The 17,112-nt window shown below is 38.3% G+C and overlaps 1 protein-coding gene across 1 annotated transcript in view; it reads right to left on the bottom strand.

Moving 5' to 3' along the window:
- The window catches only part of zanl (zonadhesin, like), a 44,190-nt gene extending 29,171 nt beyond the window's left edge, over positions 1–15,019 (bottom strand). The window contains exons 1-36 of the mRNA XM_088015974.1: positions 14,990–15,019; positions 13,989–14,190; positions 13,606–13,871; positions 13,286–13,370; positions 12,941–13,093; positions 12,563–12,727; positions 12,383–12,483; positions 12,020–12,098; positions 10,784–11,194; positions 10,494–10,687; positions 10,228–10,369; positions 9,821–10,065; positions 9,416–9,564; positions 9,081–9,209; positions 8,713–8,851; positions 8,330–8,471; positions 7,558–7,754; positions 7,066–7,201; positions 6,840–6,905; positions 6,545–6,738; positions 6,279–6,420; positions 5,872–6,116; positions 5,467–5,615; positions 5,132–5,260; positions 4,764–4,902; positions 4,381–4,522; positions 3,541–3,737; positions 3,049–3,184; positions 2,823–2,888; positions 2,528–2,721; positions 2,262–2,403; positions 1,855–2,099; positions 1,450–1,598; positions 1,115–1,243; positions 747–885; positions 364–505 (exon numbers count right to left, since the gene is read on the bottom strand). Of these exons, the coding sequence (XP_087872100.1) occupies positions 364–505; positions 747–885; positions 1,115–1,243; positions 1,450–1,598; positions 1,855–2,099; positions 2,262–2,403; positions 2,528–2,721; positions 2,823–2,888; positions 3,049–3,184; positions 3,541–3,737; positions 4,381–4,522; positions 4,764–4,902; positions 5,132–5,260; positions 5,467–5,615; positions 5,872–6,116; positions 6,279–6,420; positions 6,545–6,738; positions 6,840–6,905; positions 7,066–7,201; positions 7,558–7,754; positions 8,330–8,471; positions 8,713–8,851; positions 9,081–9,209; positions 9,416–9,564; positions 9,821–10,065; positions 10,228–10,369; positions 10,494–10,687; positions 10,784–11,194; positions 12,020–12,098; positions 12,383–12,483; positions 12,563–12,727; positions 12,941–13,093; positions 13,286–13,370; positions 13,606–13,871; positions 13,989–14,190; positions 14,990–15,019 (5,710 nt within the window). The remainder of the gene's footprint in view (positions 1–363; positions 506–746; positions 886–1,114; positions 1,244–1,449; positions 1,599–1,854; positions 2,100–2,261; positions 2,404–2,527; positions 2,722–2,822; positions 2,889–3,048; positions 3,185–3,540; positions 3,738–4,380; positions 4,523–4,763; positions 4,903–5,131; positions 5,261–5,466; positions 5,616–5,871; positions 6,117–6,278; positions 6,421–6,544; positions 6,739–6,839; positions 6,906–7,065; positions 7,202–7,557; positions 7,755–8,329; positions 8,472–8,712; positions 8,852–9,080; positions 9,210–9,415; positions 9,565–9,820; positions 10,066–10,227; positions 10,370–10,493; positions 10,688–10,783; positions 11,195–12,019; positions 12,099–12,382; positions 12,484–12,562; positions 12,728–12,940; positions 13,094–13,285; positions 13,371–13,605; positions 13,872–13,988; positions 14,191–14,989) is intronic.
- Positions 15,020–17,112: the final 2,093 nt, after the last annotated feature.

Raw genomic sequence — 17,112 nt, forward strand, 5'->3', positions numbered from 1 at the left:
AAACAGAAAACATAATAGATTATTTTTATGAAGCCATTTGGGTCTAGAATGTCCTGAAAAACCTCTATCATGTTACAAAACTGAAGGTAAAACCGGATCCTTTTGAATTAAACTGGGTACTTTTGATAGCATGTTAGCATTGCAATGTTAGCAATGTTAGTATTGCTATCAAATGCTAACATTGGATAGCAATGAGCATCAAATGTTGATCTTTGCTAATCATATTGATTATTTGATGGAAGATGTGATGAAGTCCATTTTGTAGGAACTACTTTTAGCTCCTTAGTAATTTAGCTGAGCATCATAAACCACCACAGCCTTCACTCTAACCTCCATCTAGTCGTTCACAGCTTCAATACTCACGACAGAAACTTTCATTCCTCCAGGCTCCAATGGTGATTCCGCGGTCCTGGCACTCAGTGACATAGGCCTCAATAGCTTCACATAGAATGGGTCTGGCTCCATCCAGTTCACACAAGTCAAACACACAGTCCCTGAAGTAGTTCTGAAAACAAACAATCCATTTGCTGAGTTACAGAACTAATGGTGTCTCTGATCTAATGTTAAATGTGTCACAGAAAGCAGCAGCAACCATTCAGTCATTTTTATAGTCAAACTCTTTATAGTTTTACTATAAAGAGTTCCTCATAGATTACATTGTTTTTCAAAGCTGTTATAATCTGTGGTTTTTACAACATCAGTAAAGCTGCTTGGCAGATAAAATGTTCCTACTAAACTCCACATACGTTTGGGTTGACTTTGGGGTGGCACGCAGCGAAGGGCCCGTTTTTATCCAGCAGGATGCCACAGTATCCAGAGCTCTCATAAAGCTCCTCCTCTTCTTGATCACATCCAGGAATGGTGGTGTTCGGTTTCTGATTGCACCTGTCAACACGAGTTGGGCTCATCAATTAGTATTCATTATGCTAATTGGACTGAACTAAATAAACTGAATTAATCAAAACAGAATCAAAAGAACCATGAATTCATCTGAATAGGCCTAAAGTTCGATTTGAAAACTCATTCATTTTCTCTTGAAATTAGATATATACATTTTAAAAGAAACAGAATTTTGTTGGTTTTCAGCATCTGATTTTATTTGTCCAATACTCACTCTGGATCAGTGTTCCAGCTGTGACCAAAGTCGTTTGGATTGCTTGTCAAGGATCCATCTGGTTTACGGAAGTCGTCTTTAGTGTTTCCATTGTAATCTCCACACAGTCCACACAGTTTGTCCTCATAGCTGTAGTTCACAGAAAATATCTGGTTAATAGTTTTGTAGTAATGTAAGTGAGATGAATGTTTCCTCAGAAATGTTTGTGGCTTGTTGTCTCAGTGTCTTATGATGTCCATGAATTTGAGACATATGAACCATAAACTGTCTCTGCTTCAGTAAAAGAACAGAAGAAAAGACAGCAGAAGTTAAGTAGAAGTGAGGTCATCACTCACTCCTTGATCACTTTGATGTCCATGAAGTGGTTTCCGTCATAGCGAACAGTTAAGCCAAAGTTTGTGGACACGGTGTAATGTATTCCTGACTTGAAGACAGACACACCAGGGGATGGACTCACTGGAAGGTTTACATTGGTCCCATTCACCTGGATGGAAAAAGCAGGTGAGGAAAATCATGAAGAACCATGATATGAAACAGGAAATCTTGTCACTAAAACACAGCAAATGATTTTTATTCCAATTACCAAAATGAAAACCTTAACTATAGTAAATAAGATATAAAACAAAAATACTGTCAGAAGCAAGAGCTTCATGAATCTCAAAAGATGGTCCAGATGTTCAGAGCAGCTGTGATGACTAATCAACAAGTGTAATTCTTAACTTTTTCCCAGTATTTCCTACCTGCACAGTTCCACCTTTGAGAATGGAGATCTTCATCGTGTACACATATACATGAACAGCCTTGACATAGGAGATGGTGGGCGTGTTGTATCGGTATTCGTTGTCTGTGTGGACCTCAAAGTACGGCAGACTTGTGGTGTTGCAAGGTGCAGACATCAGATAGCTGCAGTTGCCCATGAAGTTGTATTTGCGTTTGTCAAAGGTTGTGTAGTGAGGATCTCCACTTGCGACGCATGTTGATGTACCTAGGGGAAAGAAAAACTACGAGCTACACATCACATGATTCTTAGCAGAGCTTTCTGATACATACAGTTTGTTCTAAATGTTCTAGTGCATCAAACTTACTTCTGTTACATGTTTGAGAGCTAAACAGTTGTTGAAAATGCCAATATTTGAGGCATCATTACCTTTAGGATAGCAGCTAGAAACACCATCGACCTCCCGACACTCTTCAGTTGGATCACAGGAGTTATCAACACATTCAAAGGTGTAGTTCCCCAAACAGCGACACAGCTTTGAACATCCATCTCCTGATACTAGCTCACCGGGCTGAAATAAGAAGAAAAACAAGGAATCAGTAGCTGGACTCACCTGGAGGAGCAGAACCATGAGCTGCTTCTTATGTTTTGTTATTTTTAAATTAGATATATGTTGTCATGAAATGCCATCTGACCTCATAATAGTTCTTGTCATCATCCAAACAGCCACATTTATCCAGTGGAACACACTTTCGTCCCTTGAAGACAAATCCAGGTTTGCAGAAGCATCCACTGATGCAGGAGCCAGAACAGTTGGTGGAAGGTTCCATGCATGTAGGGATACAAGCTGGACCACAATCTATATACTCTGCATTAGGTGGACACGGTTCTGTTCACAGAAACAGGAAAACAACAGATTAAACTTTTGTAATTGAACTGATTAAATCGTTTGTGTTAGAAAAAGTGAAGATAGTCTAAAATGTATCATACGAGATGTTGGTGGTTTAGGTGTAGTTGGACGAGGAGTTGGTGGTTTAGTTGGTGGAGGAGTTGGTTCTGTTCACATAAAAATAATAACTCATGAAATCATCAGATGAAAACATTTGTAATGAGATCATGAAATCAAATCAACTGGAATACTTGTTGGTCTTGGTCTAGGTTGACTAGATGTTCTTGTGGTAACTGTTGTCTTTACTTTGAGAGGAGGTAAACTTACTAGGATAGCAGCCCAAGTCTCCATCCTGCACTTTGCACTCGTGCGTCGGGGGACACTGTGACGCCACACAGGTAACAAATGGAGCATTACACTTGCACTTCAGCTTACAGTCGTCCACATAGAACTCCTCTCCAGGCTGAAACAAACACAAGTAGCTCAAAATCTCACACAGTAAAATTGTGGAAACAGCAGCTGGTTATCTGTTAGCAAATGTTCATTTAACAAAGACACTAAAGTGCATGTTGGACAGGGATGACAAGTAGATTCAGAGAATATTAAGAGAAGTTCTTTGGGACAAATGTGAGATTAGAAAACTAAGTAAGCAGAGCTTCATAGAAATATAAACTGAGTATTAAGAATTTTATACATATAAAATATTTTTAAAATTATGTTTAATTTTCTTCCTTTTGAAAATGGTGCAGAACTTTCTCTTGGTTCGTCACACAACACAACAAGCAAAGTGCAATATAGTTTGTATTTGTCTTACTTTACCTCGTAATACTGTCCGTTTGAGTGATTGCAGCCACAAGTATTACTTGCGACACACTTTCCAGCACTTAGCACATAACCAGGATCACACACACACCCCTCAGAGCACGGTCCGCCACAGGAGGAAGGTCTTCCAGAGCACGTCTCCTGACAGGGGTCAGCACAGGGCTCATAGTGGCTGTTACTGCTGCAGTTCAGTGCTAGGAGAAAACAGCCAAAAGTCAATTATAGGGGCAGAAATACAATAGTTATTTGTTTTAAATGGTGGCTGTTAGTCAGGAAGATTTGATGCTAACTTTGTTCATATATAATCTGGGTATATCTGACAGATTCAGATTGAACAAAACATCTTTAGGAAGAAAACAAGTCAGTTTTCTGTTTAGACAGAGATTCTAAAAACTTCAGCACAATGAAAAAGTTGAACCTAAGAGCTGAGAGAGAAGATGTAATTGTGGTTAAAGTACCTTAGAGCCCAGAAAGAAACAGAAAACATAATAGATTATTTTTATGAAGCCATTTGGGTCTAGAATGTCCTGAAAAACCTCTATCATGTTACAAAACTGAAGGTAAAACCGGATCCTTTTGAATTAAACTGGGTACTTTTGATAGCATGTTAGCATTGCAATGTTAGCAATGTTAGTATTGCTATCAAATGCTAACATTGGATAGCAATGAGCATCAAATGTTGATCTTTGCTAATCATATTGATTATTTGATGGAAGATGTGATGAAGTCCATTTTGTAGGAACTACTTTTAGCTCCTTAGTAATTTAGCTGAGCATCATAAACCACCACAGCCTTCACTCTAACCTCCATCTAGTCATTCACAGCTTCAATACTCACGACAGAAACTTTCATTCCTCCAGGCTCCAATGGTGACTCCGCGGTCCTGGCACTCAGTGACATAGGCCTCAATAGCTTCACATAGAATGGGTCTGGCTCCATCCAGTTCACACAAGTCAAACACACAGTCCCTGAAGTAGTTCTGAAAACAAACAATCCATTTGCTGAGTTACAGAACTAATGGTGTCTCTGATCTAATGTTAAATGTGTCACAGAAAGCAGCAGCAACCATTCAGTCATTTTTATAGTCAAACTCTTTATAGTTTTACTATAAAGAGTTCCTCATAGATTACATTGTTTTTCAAAGCTGTTATAATCTGTGGTTTTTACAACATCAGTAAAGCTGCTTGGCAGATAAAATGTTCCTACTAAACTCCACATACGTTTGGGTTGACTTTGGGGTGGCACGCAGCGAAGGGCCCGTTTTTATCCAGCAGGATGCCACAGTATCCAGAGCTCTCATAAAGCTCCTCCTCTTCTTGATCACATCCAGGAATGGTGGTGTTCGGTTTCTGATTGCACCTGTCAACACGAGTTGGGCTCATTAATTAGTATTCATTATGCTAATTGGACTGAACTAAATAAACTGAATTAATCAAAACAGAATCAAAAGAACCATGAATTCATCTGAATAGGCCTAAAGTTCGATTTGAAAACTCATTCATTTTCTCTTGAAATTAGATATATACATTTTAAAAGAAACAGAATTTTGTTGGTTTTCAGCATCTGATTTTATTTGTCCAATACTCACTCTGGATCAGTGTTCCAGCTGTGACCAAAGTCGTTTGGATTGCTTGTCAAGGATCCATCTGGTTTACGGAAGTCGTCTTTAGTGTTTCCATTGTAATCTCCACACAGTCCACACAGTTTGTCCTCATAGCTGTAGTTCACAGAAAATATCTGGTTAATAGTTTTGTAGTAATGTCAGTGAAATGAATGTTTCCACAGAAATGTTTGTGGCTTGTTGTCTCAGTGTCTTATGATGTCCATGAATTTGAGACATATGAACCATAAACTGTCTCTGCTTCAGTAGAAGAACAGAAGAAAAGACAGCAGAAGTTAAGAAGAAGTGAGGTCATCACTCACTCCTTGATCACTTTGATGTCCATGAAGTGGTTTCCGTCATAGCGAACAGTTAAGCCAAAGTTTGTGGACACGGTGTAATGTATTCCTGACTTGAAGACAGACACACCAGGGGATGGACTCACTGGAAGGTTTACATTGGTCCCATTCACCTGGATGGAAAAAGCAGGTGAGGAAAATCATGAAGAACCATGATATGAAACAGGAAATCTTGTCACTAAAACACAGCAAATGATTTTTATTCCAATTACCAAAATGAAAACCTTAACTATAGTAAATAAGATATAAAACAAAAATACTGTCAGAAGCAAGAGCTTCATGAATCTCAAAAGATGGTCCAGATGTTCAGAGCAGCTGTGATGATTAATCAACAAGTGTAATTCTTAACTTTTTCCCAGTATTTCCTACCTGCACAGTTCCACCTTTGAGAATGGAGATCTTCATCGTGTACACATATACATGAACAGCCTTGACATAGGAGATGGTGGGCGTGTTGTATCGGTATTCGTTGTCTGTGTGGACCTCAAAGTACGGCAGACTTGTGGTGTTGCAAGGTGCAGACATCAGATAGCTGCAGTTGCCCATGAAGTTGTATTTGCGTTTGTCAAAGGTTGTGTAGTGAGGATCTCCACTTGCGACGCATGTTGATGTACCTAGGGGAAAGAAAAACTACGAGCTACACATCACATGATTCTTAGCAGAGCTTTCTGATACATACAGTTTGTTCTAAATGTTCTAGTGCATCAAACTTACTTCTGTTACATGTTTGAGAGCTAAACAGTTGTTGAAAATGCCAATATTTGAGGCATCATTACCTTTAGGATAGCAGCTAGAAACACCATCGACCTCCCGACACTCTTCAGTTGGATCACAGGAGTTATCAACACATTCAAAGGTGTAGTTCCCCAAACAGCGACACAGCTTTGAACATCCATCTCCTGATACTAGCTCACCGGGCTGAAATAAGAAGAAAAACAAGGAATCAGTAGCTGGACTCACCTGGAGGAGCAGAACCATGAGCTGCTTCTTATGTTTTGTTATTTTTAAATTAGATATATGTTGTCATGAAATGCCATCTGACCTCATAATAGTTCTTGTCATCATCCAAACAGCCACATTTATCCAGTGGAACACACTTTCGTCCCTTGAAGACAAATCCAGGTTTGCAGAAGCATCCACTGATGCAGGAGCCAGAACAGTTGGTGGAAGGTTCCATGCATGTAGGGATACAAGCTGGACCACAATCTATATACTCTGCATTAGGTGGACACGGTTCTGTTCACAGAAACAGGAAAACAACAGATTAAACTTTTGTAATTGAACTGATTAAATCGTTTGTGTTAGAAAAAGTGAAGATAGTCTAAAATGTATCATACGAGATGTTGGTGGTTTAGGTGTAGTTGGACGAGGAGTTGGTGGTTTAGTTGGTGGAGGAGTTGGTTCTGTTCACATAAAAATAATAACTCATGAAATCATCAGATGAAAACATTTGTAATGAGATCATGAAATCAAATCAACTGGAATACTTGTTGGTCTTGGTCTAGGTTGACTAGATGTTCTTGTGGTAACTGTTGTCTTTACTTTGAGAGGAGGTAAACTTACTAGGATAGCAGCCCAAGTCTCCATCCTGCACTTTGCACTCGTGCGTCGGGGGACACTGTGACGCCACACAGGTAACAAATGGAGCATTACACTTGCACTTCAGCTTACAGTCGTCCACATAGAACTCCTCTCCAGGCTGAAACAAACACAAGTAGCTCAAAATCTCACACAGTAAAATTGTGGAAACAGCAGCTGGTTATCTGTTAGCAAATGTTCATTTAACAAAGACACTAAAGTGCATGTTGGACAGGGATGACAAGTAGATTCAGAGAATATTAAGAGAAGTTCTTTGGGACAAATGTGAGATTAGAAAACTAAGTAAGCAGAGCTTCATAGAAATATAAACTGAGTATTAAGAATTTTATACATATAAAATATTTTTAAAATTATGTTTAATTTTCTTCCTTTTGAAAATGGTGCAGAACTTTCTCTTGGTTCGTCACACAACACAACAAGCAAAGTGCAATATAGTTTGTATTTGTCTTACTTTACCTCGTAATACTGTCCGTTTGAGTGATTGCAGCCACAAGTATTACTTGCGACACACTTTCCAGCACTTAGCACATAACCAGGATCACACACACACCCCTCAGAGCACGGTCCGCCACAGGAGGAAGGTCTTCCAGAGCACGTCTCCTGACAGGGGTCAGCACAGGGCTCATAGTGGCTGTTACTGCTGCAGTTCAGTGCTAGGAGAAAACAGCCAAAAGTCAATTATAGGGGCAGAAATACAATAGTTATTTGTTTTAAATGGTGGCTGTTAGTCAGGAAGATTTGATGCTAACTTTGTTCATATATAATCTGGGTATATCTGACAGATTCAGATTGAACGAAACATCTTTAGGAAGAAAACAAGTCAGTTTTCTGTTTAGACAGAGATTCTAAAAACTTCAGCACAATGAAAAAGTTGAACCTAAGAGCTGAGAGAGAAGATGTAATTGTGGTTAAAGTACCTTAGAGCCTAGAAAGAAACATAATATATCATAGATTATCTTTATGAAACCATTTGGATCCAGAATGTCCTGAAAAACCTCTATCATGTTACAAAACTGAAGTTTAATGCAAACTGGACAAAGTGTCCACTGAATATCAAAACCTGTCAGATGTTGATCTTTGCCAATCATATTGATTATTTGATGGAAGATGTGATGAAGTCCATTTTGTAGGAACTACTTTTAGCTCCTTAGTAATTTAGCTGAGCATCATAAACCACCACAGCCTTCACTCTAACCTCCATCTAGTCATTCACAGCTTCAATACTCACGACAGAAACTTTCATTCCTCCAGGCTCCAATGGTGACTCCGCGGTCCTGGCACTCAGTGACATAGGCCTCAATAGCTTCACATAGAATGGGTCTGGCTCCATCCAGTTCACACAAGTCAAACACACAGTCCCTGAAGTAGTTCTGAAAACAAACAATCCATTTGCTGAGTTACAGAACTAATGGTGTCTCTGATCTAATGTTAAATGTGTCACAGAAAGCAGCAGCAACCATTCAGTCATTTTTATAGTCAAACTCTTTATAGTTTTACTATAAAGAGTTCCTCATAGATTACATTGTTTTTCAAAGCTGTTATAATCTGTGGTTTTTACAACATCCGTAAAGCTGCTTGGCAGATAAAATGTTCCTACTAAACTCCACATACGTTTGGGTTGACTTTGGGGTGGCACGCAGCGAAGGGCCCGTTTTTATCCAGCAGGATGCCACAGTATCCAGAGCTCTCATAAAGCTCCTCCTCTTCTTGATCACATCCAGGAATGGTGGTGTTCGGTTTCTGATTGCACCTGTCAACACGAGTTGGGCTCATCAATTAATATTCATTATGCTAATTGGACTGAACTAAATAATCTGAATTAATCAAAACAGAATCAAAAGAACCATGAATTCATCTGAATAGGCCTAAAGTTCGATTTGAAAACTCATTCATTTTCTCTTGAAATTAGATATATACATTTTAAAAGAAAAAGAATTTTGTTGGCTTTCAGGATCTGATTTTATTTGTCCAATACTCACTCTGGATCAGTGTTCCAGCTGTGACCAAAGTCGTTTGGATTGCTTGTCAAGGATCCATCTGGTTTACGGAAGTCGTCTTTAGTGTTTCCATTGTAATCTCCACACAGTCCACACAGTTTGTCCTCATAGCTGTAGTTCACAGAAAATATCTGGTTAATAGTTTTGTAGTAATGTAAGTGAGATGAATGTTTCCTCAGAAATGTTTGTGGCTTGTTGTCTCAGTGTCTTATGATGTCCATGAATTTGAGACATATGAACCATAAACTGTCTCTGCTTCAGTAAAAGAACAGAAGAAAAGACAGCAGAAGTTAAGAAGAAGTGAGGTCATCACTCACTCCTTGATCACTTTGATGTCCATGAAGTGGTTTCCGTCATAGCGAACAGTTAAGCCAAAGTTTGTGGACACGGTGTAATGTATTCCTGACTTGAAGACAGACACACCAGGGGATGGACTCACTGGAAGGTTTACATTGGTCCCATTCACCTGGATGGAAAAAGCAGGTGAGGAAAATCATGAAGAACCATGATATGAAACAGGAAATCTTGTCACTAAAACACAGCAAATGATTTTTATTCCAATTACCAAAATGAAAACCTTAACTATAATAAATAAGATATAAAACAAAAATACTGTCAGAAGCAAGAGCTTCATGAATCTCAAAAGATGGTCCAGATGTTCAGAGCAGCTGTGATGACTAATCAACAAGTGTAATTCTTAACTTTTTCCCAGTATTTCCTACCTGCACAGTTCCACCTTTGAGAATGGAGATCTTCATCGTGTACACATATACATGAACAGCCTTGACATAGGAGATGGTGGGCGTGTTGTATCGGTATTCGTTGTCTGTGTGGACCTCAAAGTACGGCAGACTTGTGGTGTTGCAAGGTGCAGACATCAGATAGCTGCAGTTGCCCATGAAGTTGTATTTGCGTTTGTCAAAGGTTGTGTAGTGAGGATCTCCACTTGCGACGCATGTTGATGTACCTAGGGGAAAGAAAAACTACGAGCTACACATCACATGATTCTTAGCAGAGCTTTCTGATACATACAGTTTGTTCTAAATGTTCTAGTGCATCAAACTTACTTCTGTTACATGTTTGAGAGCTAAACAGTTGTTGAAAATGCCAATATTTGAGGCATCATTACCTTTAGGATAGCAGCTAGAAACACCATCGACCTCCCGACACTCTTCAGTTGGATCACAGGAGTTATCAACACATTCAAAGGTGTAGTTCCCCAAACAGCGACACAGCTTTGAACATCCATCTCCTGATACTAGCTCACCGGGCTGAAATAAGAAGAAAAACAAGGAATCAGTAGCTGGACTCACCTGGAGGAGCAGAACCATGAGCTGCTTCTTATGTTTTGTTATTTTTAAATTAGATATATGTTGTCATGAAATGCCATCTGACCTCATAATAGTTCTTGTCATCATCCAAACAGCCACATTTATCCAGTGGAACACACTTTCGTCCCTTGAAGACAAATCCAGGTTTGCAGAAGCATCCACTGATGCAGGAGCCAGAACAGTTGGTGGAAGGTTCCATGCATGTAGGGATACAAGCTGGACCACAATCTATATACTCTGCATTAGGTGGACACGGTTCTGTTCACAGAAACAGGAAAACAACAGATTAAACTTTTGTATTGAGAATGTATTAAATTTTTTTTTTTTTAATTTGTTAAAAATTTTTTATCATACTTGATGGTGTAGTTGGTCGAGGAGTTGGTGGTTTAGGTGTAGTTGGTCCATGGGTTGGGGGTTTAGGTGTAGTTGGTCCATGGGTTGGGGGTTTAGGTGTAGTTGGTCCGTGGGTTGGGGGTTTAGCTGTAGTTGGTCGAGGAGTTGGTGGTTTAGGTGTAGTTGGTCCATGGATTGGTGGTTTAGGTGTAGTTGGTCCATGGGTTGGGGGTTTAGGTGTAGTTGGTCCATGGGTTGGTGGTTTAGGTGTAGTTGGTCCATGGGTTGGTGGTTTAGGTGTAGTTGGTCCATGGGTTGGTGGTTTAGGTGTAGTTGGTCCATGGGTTGGGGGTTTAGGTGTAGTTGGTCCATGGGTTGGGGGTTTAGGTGTAGTTGGTCCATGGGTTGGGGGTTTTGGTGTAGTTGGCAGGGCTAAATTTAAGAAAAGGGAATTTTTTTTAGAAATTAATTGTATTGTTTCAATGGTCTATTATGCAAAGATGTTTTCATGTACATTCAGGAAGTTATTAAAAAACACACACATTCTACATTTTTTAAGGTTTTATTGTCTCTAGTGGCTTCCATCTGACAGTGAACCAACAGGAAAGAAGGCAATGAGAGAGCGTACATGCAGAAATGTTTATTAGGCTGGAACTCAAACCCGCGATCTCTAAGGCCTCCTCACATGGGCCATCCTCAACCCTTGTGCCACCACAGCACCCCAAAACCCTTTTATAGGTAAAGCTAACAGAGACGCATTGTCAACATTACAACAACTAACAAGGTCAGGAAAAAGTTTTAATCAATAGAAAAAATAGCGATGGAGATGCGTTGACAACCGTAATATGCAAGTGTGATGTTGATTTTGGCATGTTTTGGTTCAGTGCCAAGAAAAAGGCAACCTAGACACCAATTCTGAGAGATTATCAGTAGAGCAGGTTTTTAAATGAGGTAAAATCAACCTCTGCAGTGTTATATTAGGTAATAGCAGCGGTAGCTGATCTCCCATAGCTGTCACTCATTAATAATGGCAAAGTACACATCAAGCCTAAAAACATAATACAGTAATGGACCGAATGTTCTGGTCTTTATGTGGGAAATATTTTTGGTGTTTAATCCTGATACATGTAAGTAGCATTGTTATCATTTGCTATGGCAACAAGTCTGAGCTTTTCTTGTACACTTGTACATATACAAAATCTCATTGTACACTTTGTGAATCTTTATGAGACTAATTTATCTCCATAAATTTCTTACCGGTGCAGGACTTGATACACACAGCATCAACAGCAACATCAGTCAGTGACGTTTCACCATATTTGCCAACAATTACAAACTGAAAAGAAATCAAAACAAGAAATCTTACACACTTCCTTATGTAGCAGTTTTTTTTAACCTAAATGAGATTGAGCAAAAAAGTTTTAAAATGGGTTTCCTATTCCACATAAAGAGCTCTTGTTTTTATTTGCACATCGTGTAAAGCATCATGTTCTGTTATGTTAAATTGTTGGGGCAGTACCTTTGGCATGCAGTCATTACCCAGTCTTTTTAAAGCTAGCAGACTGATTCAGGGTCTTGATCATACAAGAATAAAGAACAAATTACTTCCATGAATTTTACCTGAATGTCCCCAGTTCCCTCCAGGCGAACCTCTGCAGGTTTCCAGCCCTGACCCTGGTTACCTCTGACAGTAAATGATGGGTTTCCAAGGCTTCCACCTGCTAAAAAAGAAATAAATAGGAAACAAACCAAGTAAGTATGGCAAAGTTGTCATTGTAACATTAGAAGAAATAATTTTACCTGTGATGGCATGGACACTGATTTCCATGGTGGTGCTGGTACCATACAGGTAGTAATGAAAGCTGAGTTCCAAACATCCAGAGGTGGATGGTATCACAGGACTCCTGAGTTGAGAACTCTCTCCAGGGATAGCATCCAAAGAATCCAGCAACATGTATTCGCCAACTGCACACATATACAAACAATTGTCAAAATTTACATAGACTTTTTTGGAATTTTGTTTTAAATTTTTACATAAAGACTTAAGACTTCCATTTGTAATGACTAACTGTAACACGAGTTGTCTTTTTGGTAAGAACTATGCAAAACACCTTTTTATTCATTTAGGATAAGTTTCTGTTACACAATGATTGAACACCAGACGCAGAGCCTCCTTACATCCAGGTTTTGAGAAGTCATCCTCAGGCCCGGTGCCCTCTGTCTCTGTTTGCCCCGCATATTGGCTAAAACCGAACACCTCTGGATTGTCGTTGTGAATTGTCCACCCACACAGATCGCCAGCAATGTCAAAGTCACATTCAGAGTCACAAGCTGTAGAGAATACCAAGGGACAAAATCATTTACCTTTTCAAATAAGGTTATGGTTGATGTGCTAATTAGGTTTAGGGAGTTACAGGTGGGTATGGAGTGGTTAGGCTTAGGATTCAGCACAAATAGGGTTAGATGACAATAATCATTGGAAGTAAATATGAAAGAAATACAAGCTTGTGTGTCAGAACTCACCAAAACATTCTCCCTCAGTAATGACTATGTTGTCCAGAGCTGAGTCACAGGATGAAGAGAGCCCTCTTTTAGCCTCAAACACAATCTGTGCATGGACAAAAAAATAATTATCAGTGATAACATGAAGACGAATGTTTCATTGTCCTCTTTACATGTTAGTAGGGTGGTCATAATGTTATGATGAAATAATTTCTGACTTTTATAAATAGCATGAAAAATTACATGTGTAGAAGTAAGTTTAAGTAAGAATGTCTATTCTGTTCTTTCACCTACATGTTTGTCCTAACTAAGAGTATCTGTAGTAATATGGAAACACTCACAGTAACACTCTCACTGCTTGCTTTGGACACTGTGATAGAATCTCCCAACCAGGCTGAACTCTGCGAGCCTGTCTTTTTCCAGACCTCGCTCTCACCGCCGGATGTTTTTGACAGAACCTTCAATTCGTTGTTTGTGTCGGTTCCATACATGTAGTACCGGAAATTAACACAGATCTTAGATGTTGGTGAGGAGATGACGGAGCTCAGCAGACGAGCTTTTTGTCCATTAGCCACATTGTCACACTCATGGTAGATATAATAACCGTCTGAAAAACAGAAGCACAAAAGGACAACTCATAGTCTCATGAAGGTTTCCCTTCTAGAATTTTAAATTAAGCCTCTCAATTGTTGGACGCTAGAGAACTAAGAGTATTTATACTTACTTCCATCAGGGTAGTCTCCGCTGGGGCCGGTGTGTTCTGTTGGTGTTGGACCTTTATGTCGGGTCCAGTCACTGTTATCTGAGGTGTCCTGAGTGAAGCTGCAGAATGGCTCACTATCTTCATTAAAGTCACATGAGGTAAGCACAGCTGTGGAGAGACATGACAGACACACATGGATCCATTTTATTACTGCAGGGCTTATCTACAGCTGAACATAAACATCCATTTGTCTGCACTACTTTTCTTTTTTATATATTGTAAATAGTGTGTTGTCTTTTTAATGCACAAATACAAATGCACATTATATACATTTATATAAAAAATCTGTCAGTTGCACATTCCTTGGATCAGAGTTCACTCTGACTAATAAATGAACAGTAGTTTTATTTTATAATCTTTTACAGTGCGTTATTATTATTGTTATTTTTTACATATATGTTAACTTTTTTATTTTTTTATGTGAACCTGAACCTGCTGTTTAGCCTGAATTTCCTCTATTCTATTCTATTCTATTCTATTACTGCAGGTCAGCTGTTTGTTTTGGGTCACAGGTTTCTTGCAGACTTAAGTTTCACAAAAACTATATAGACATCAATCTCTTTTGCAGCAAACCAAGAGAGTGCAAAGGATACAAATCAGTTTCTTTGAACTGGATTAAGTGTAGCAAAGTAAATTCAAACTTTAGTTTTTCTATGTATTTATTTAATTTGGTTCAATTCTATTAATTAATTTATTTACTATCCCTCTAAAGACAAAACAGAAACACACAGGGCAGACAACCATCCATACACATTCTCACAAATAAGTGCCTTTAGAGCAGCCAGGTAAATGCTAACTGGACTCCTTTAGACCAGTCTAAAAGCTTGACACTTGATACCATTCAACAAGCCATTCTGACAAACCAGCAAGTCTACAGGAAAATTGGGGTTTAGTGCCTTGCCCCTGGGACACTGGCATGTGGCAGGAGGATATTGGAATCAAACATACAACATTTGGATTACAGGACAGCCCTTCTGTTCATTGGGCCGCATTACGTCTAACTATATGTTTTTGGAGGGTAGGAAGAAGCTGAAGTCCCTGGAGAAACCTCAAGCATGGAGAGGAAAACATTTAGACTCCAGACAGAAAGGCCCTGGCCACCACTGAAACCCAACCTACATCAAATAAACAGTTAGAAAAACATACAAAAAATTCCACTGTTAAAAATTATTAATGTTTCAGAGTCTTGATGTCAAAATGTATGCTTATTTGCTTTCCTTTGAATGTTTGGACTTGTTCCAACAAAAGAAGGAAGGGTGGAAACATAGAAGATAAGAAGCAGTAATTAGATAAAGCTTATGATATTCCCAAGGACACCGAGGTGCTGTGGATGCAAAGTATCAAGCTGCGACACGTATCTGTGGTCATTTATCATGAAAGATGCAAAGGTAAAATTGGAAAACCTTTTATATTTGACAAGTTAAAACACTTTGTAAGAAACAAGAGGAAAATCAAAGGCAACATACCATCTTCTCTCTGGTTTCTCTGCAGGCTGTAAAAGAAAGAAAGAATAAAAACTTATTTCAATTTAAAGACTATGATGGATTTTCAGTGTTTTTCTAGGAATTAGCAGAGCTGGTTGGGTAATATGGTTTAAACCATATAACATGACACGAAGACTCAAATGTCCCTGAGCTGGAAACAATACCACACTGTAAAACATTTGAAAACTTCTACTTTGCAAGTAAATACATTTAGTGAGTTTTAGATTTTGAACCCAAATGTGTGAGTTTGTGAAAGATATACTTACAGCAGTAAGTTGTGTTAACTTTTTATTGATTCTGTCAAACCTCCAAGAGTTGAATAAACTAGAGTTTTTAGGCTAGCACTTAAAAAACTGAATGAAGAAGACAGGAGTGGGAATTATTTCCCCGAGTGCTTAGAGGCGTGTTTTTATATCCATGAGTGAGATGGAAGTGTGTTACATTGATCTAACTCTTGTTTGTTGTTAAGATGAATGTGTATTTTAATGCAACTAACAGTTTGCGAAGCTTGAGTATGATGCCCTGTATTTTACTCAGGGCATCATAGGGCTTGAGTATGATGCCCTATATTTTACTCACAATATCAACTTAAAATAGATACTGAATGTTTTTGAGCAGAATTTGTTGTGATATTTAATAAAATTCATTGTCAGATCAGAAATTTTATTCATGTAACTTGTAAGAAGAATTTAAATTATTCTAAAGTAAAATAAGTATCTATTTTAAGTTGATATTGTGAGTAAAATATAATACCCAAATGTGTGATCTTTAGCTGAGTGAGGACATTTTTTTCTTGCATATTGTGAAATAATCATTTAGTTTAAATTGCAGCATTGTTAAAACTCACAAGTTAAGATTAATGAATTTAAAAATCAATGTTTACACATCTTATCTCTTGTTATTGAAACAACTTCATAAATTTTAATTTCTGAGTTAAAACAATTTTCTTGTTTACTTAAATTACATTTTCAAGGCAGAATAACTTTTATTTTCAAGTTAAACCACCTTCAAATGTTTTGCAGTGCATTAACAACTTTATCTAGCTAAAAAAAAAGATCTAAAAATGGCTGAAGTCAAATCCTAAAGGTCACTGCACCACATAAATAAATATAAATAATATAAATATCATAAAATCAACACTTCAAAGGAGTTTAGAAGAAGTGAATTATAGACCATACATTAGAAGATTTGGGAAAACAAAATAATGAAATATATTTTTAAATATAGCATTTATAAGGCAATCATTATTATTATTACAATAATTATCAGATGTGGTTACTTCTGAAAATGTGATGATTTATTTTTTGGATGCTGATAACTAACCTTTGCGGTGCCTTTCGTGCCGTGCATCCACACACCCATAAGAGCAAAACCAGAAACTTGAATCTTTCCATGATGACCAGCATAAGAAGACAGACTGTCTGATGGGGGCACTATATATAGTGGATGAGAAAGTCTAAACCAACACGTGGAACTGAGTATAGCTGGGTGGTGCAGAGGCTGAATAACTGTACATGATGTTGCAAAATAGGTAAATAAGTAACTGTGAGTGATAGGGACAGGGTGTGTTCCCTTTGGGTTTGAATTTGGTGTGAGTGAGT

This window comes from Poecilia mexicana, unplaced genomic scaffold, assembly GCF_051168715.1.
Source record: "Poecilia mexicana isolate PSO_F unplaced genomic scaffold, ASM5116871v1 scaffold_18, whole genome shotgun sequence".
Lineage (NCBI taxonomy): Eukaryota > Metazoa > Chordata > Actinopteri > Cyprinodontiformes > Poeciliidae > Poecilia > Poecilia mexicana.